At 41.7% G+C, this 3,728-nt stretch overlaps 1 protein-coding gene across 1 annotated transcript; it reads left to right on the forward strand.

Annotated features, from left to right (window-relative positions):
• Positions 1 to 1,936: 1,936 nt before the first annotated feature.
• On the forward strand, positions 1,937 to 3,728 carry SARC_00382 (hypothetical protein; the record flags this gene model as incomplete). Its single annotated transcript, XM_014305923.1, has 5 exons — positions 1,937 to 1,942; positions 2,412 to 2,597; positions 3,113 to 3,207; positions 3,466 to 3,565; positions 3,600 to 3,728. The coding sequence occupies 5 exons, from the start codon at positions 1,937 to 1,939 to the stop codon at positions 3,726 to 3,728; spliced, it is 516 nt and encodes a 171-aa protein (XP_014161398.1).

A 3,728-nucleotide genomic window follows, 5' to 3' on the forward strand; every position in this document is an offset into this window, starting at 1 on the left:
TGGCTGGATTGGAACCGGTTTGGGAGCTTGGATCTGTGTGTCGTCGACAAATAAATAAGAGCGGAGGAGCTTGGGCCGCAATTGTGCTAGCGTGACGCTAAGGAATTTATGTAGGTGATAAAGAGCTATGGGCCAACGCTTGAGCCTTGTAGGATGCTATTCGTTCTATGGAATAAGTGCAAGACCGTGCAGCGGTATGTCACAACTAGGGCAGGGACCCTCTCAAATAGTGCGCGGAGGCAATTGATCTGAGTTTCGTGCATTCCAGCGTGGCGCAGGAGTACCCACAGACGCGGGAGAGCAACCTTGTAGTATGCCTTGGTAACATGTCTCTGACTATTTGCGTTACCGTGATAGGGCGGCGGGGGTGGTGATATTGGCATCGGCCATCTTCGGGTGCGTGTGCTGTAAGGAGGATGTAGCTTCTTCAATATCTCAGTGAATGCTTCGACAAGGAGTCTAACCAGTGGGCTAATGGCGTCAGACCTGTCCTTATGTACTGATTATCTATATCTTTTAGTCGATATAAATCAGCATTATTCTATTAGCACGCATGCCATTCTAAAATAGAAGCAAAACCGCAACATAAAATTGAGACCAGGTAATGGAATCTATTGTTGTTTTGTTTATCAACGCTAATTTGAAAAATAGTCGATTATAAACACGACAAACTTGGCCGAACAACTCGGGAACTGAATAATTTTACCTTCATGTCTTAAGTAATGTCCCAGGTCAACTTTGTCTCGATACTGCACAAATTAGACCTCGCGACGAAGTTATGTGAATAGTTGGCATTTTTATCACGATTTATTCAAAATTGCGGGTATTTTTAGAGTTAAAACAAGACCACTTCAAATTGAGCATATGTATACATCATTGAATGCTTTAGATTCACCCAGAATGAATACATTTAAGTACGGTTGTTGCACTATTACACAATGTTTGTTTAACGTTGTGGAATGGTGCAAAAAACCCCCCCCGACTAACGTAATAGTATAATATCTTTGTGAACATTTAATTGCCGATCTCTAAATACTGCTGATAAGCTACCATAAAAAATCAGCCGCAACCAGGAGATTGTCAATCTTATGGATGAAAGCATGCTACAAGACAATGTTCTATTGGGAATCAGGCTACCAAATATGTTTTAGTGAAAACCAATTATGAAACATATCAGTCAATTTCAGGGGTAAACAAAATATTTTCAGATTGGGTTCTAAACTTCTCTCGTCAGGATCTAGGTATTTGACATCAAATGTAGCTGATAGCAGCTGAATTTTTAGTAGACTTTATGTAAATAGCGAATTCACAATAGACAGTCGTGAGCAATACACAAATCAGTGATCTTTTTGAATATATCACTCTGTGCACACTGCAGTCTGCACAGGGATAATATTATTTATTTCAAAGGAGATAAGATACAATGTATGTATATATGGTATGGCTCTCATAACCGTTGTAGTGGTTCGGGGAAGATCGATGGGAAGTAGTGGACAGCAAATTCCCGTTTGAAGCTTGGGCCAAGTGAACTTTGAAGTGTTGATTTTTTTCGTAGCATTCTCAAACCTCTGCTGAAAAAAAACCCAGGACAATTCTTTGTCTTTTTGGTGGAATATTTTTGGAATTTGTTAAACACTGTCCCAAAAAGGAAATCATCGTGAGTCTGGGGAAATCACGGACTCACGGCTCGTGACGAGTCACTGACGACGGTGACGATCTGTAATTTTTTGGGGGAAATAAACTAATGCTTTATTAATGATCCGGGTTTACGAGACACGACCCGAACCGTGTGATAAATATAATTTACTAGTATATACACAAGAATCTGTGATATCCTTCAGCTTATCACAACGAGGTAGCCTGCGCGATTAGCACGCTTCAATCACCAGGTACACTAACCATGAACTCCAGTATCTAATCTGGACAACTTTCGCAGATGCAGGTACGTGGTGCGTCAAACTTAATTAGTAGCTGTACAACAATTTATGTGTATTTATCTGAACTTACTCAAGAAATATGTACTATACGATCTCAAAGAGACTTACGTTTAGTACAATGGTTGCCTGTACCCCCCCTCAAAATATGATAAGTCACGGAGTGTATATGATATGTTGTATATGTGGAATCGTGTACGCATATGTGATATGTTACCTTTCGTTTCTGTAGTGTACATGAATTTAATGGCATCGGCGCACTCCTCCGTGTTCGTCTACCGAATGGGTTTTACTAAGAACAGTTTGACAAACAATCGAGAATTCATGTGCGTGATAAAAGTCCCGAAAGTACATTCGCGTGCACCTTTGTGTTAACAATATAAACAACGATCACTGCTATATATTTACCTTCATAAGCAGATCTTCATACGATTCTATACTTACATTTCGGACACACATGGAATATATAACCAATAGGGGCCAGGCAATGGGGCAGGGATGGGGCAACCGCCCCTGGGAATGCCTGGGGGCATGCGAGTACCTTTGCCTCCCGGTGGTGTAATGAGCGCGATTCCCATGGGCAACATTCGAGCTGGAATGCCTGGCTTAGATGCTGATAATGTACGCCAGGGCGTTATCTTTGTCGGTGGTCTTCCTTCCAAGGTGATTCTAGATATTATTTATCTGTTGTATCGATCTCAGGTGTCTGTTGTAGCTCTTGTTAATGTGTAGATTTTCATAGGCACCAACAGTGATGGATCGCCAGAGTGCAAAATATGGTTATCAAGTTTGAAGTAATAATATTCCATATTTCTAAACAAATGCATCGTATGCCAGACAGATTTGAGAACTTATTTTCGTCGTTGGGTCTTTTTATTGAGTATACAACATTATAATCTAGCTTCGTGCCAATAGTCTTACATATTTACTATTATCTGAAATAGGTCTAGACTTATTCATAGTTGGCTATTGTAGTCGCACAATCTGAGATAGTGGGGTCTATATTCGTTTTCATACAACTCATACTGATCATCTCTAGATGACAACATACAAAGGATGAAATCGAGAACTCATCAACCCTGCTAGCTAACTATCAATGAAGTGTGAATTATTACTTTCCAAGATTGTTTTGGTTTAACTCAAATATATCACTGTTTTTGCGGAATGCAACATTCCAGATCACGGAAGGGGACCTAGCAACCTTCTTCAGCAACTGGGGCCATGTAGTCGAAACGAAAATTATTGCCGATCGCGAGACTGGGAAACCAAAAGGGTGAGTTCAGCCATTTCTGTATATCTGCAATCAATCGCTGTACAATGGTGGGTACCTGTTGATTGCGAATAATTGTCGAGTGCATGAATTATGCTAGACAGTGATATACAGTAGTACCAATTGAGGCAAGACTCAACACCGAATTGCATACAAATCCCGGTGTTAAATCGTCTCCATGTGAAATATCCTGGAGGTGTGGTCTTCAGTACGTGAGTATAGTCGTACTTCTAATGTACGACCTCACGTTTTCCTCCTCAGATATGGTTTTGTGACCTTTGCGGACCATTCCGTGGCTGTGAGTCTCAAGCAACAAGGTTCCGTCACGTACCAGGGAAGGCCCATGAACATAGGCAATGCTGTGCGCAAGCACCAGCCGTTCCATGGGCAGTCAGGGGGTGCGTCTGGCAGGGGAAGGGGCCGAGGCGGCTATGCGTATGGACGCCGCAATAGCCAAAGAGAGAGCATTCCAGCCTTTTATGGAGGTATGTGTGTGGAATCGTACGGCCGTTGGCATTGTTTAA

This window comes from Sphaeroforma arctica (genome assembly GCF_001186125.1).
Source record: "Sphaeroforma arctica JP610 unplaced genomic scaffold supercont1.11, whole genome shotgun sequence".
Taxonomy (NCBI): domain Eukaryota; class Ichthyosporea; order Ichthyophonida; genus Sphaeroforma; species Sphaeroforma arctica.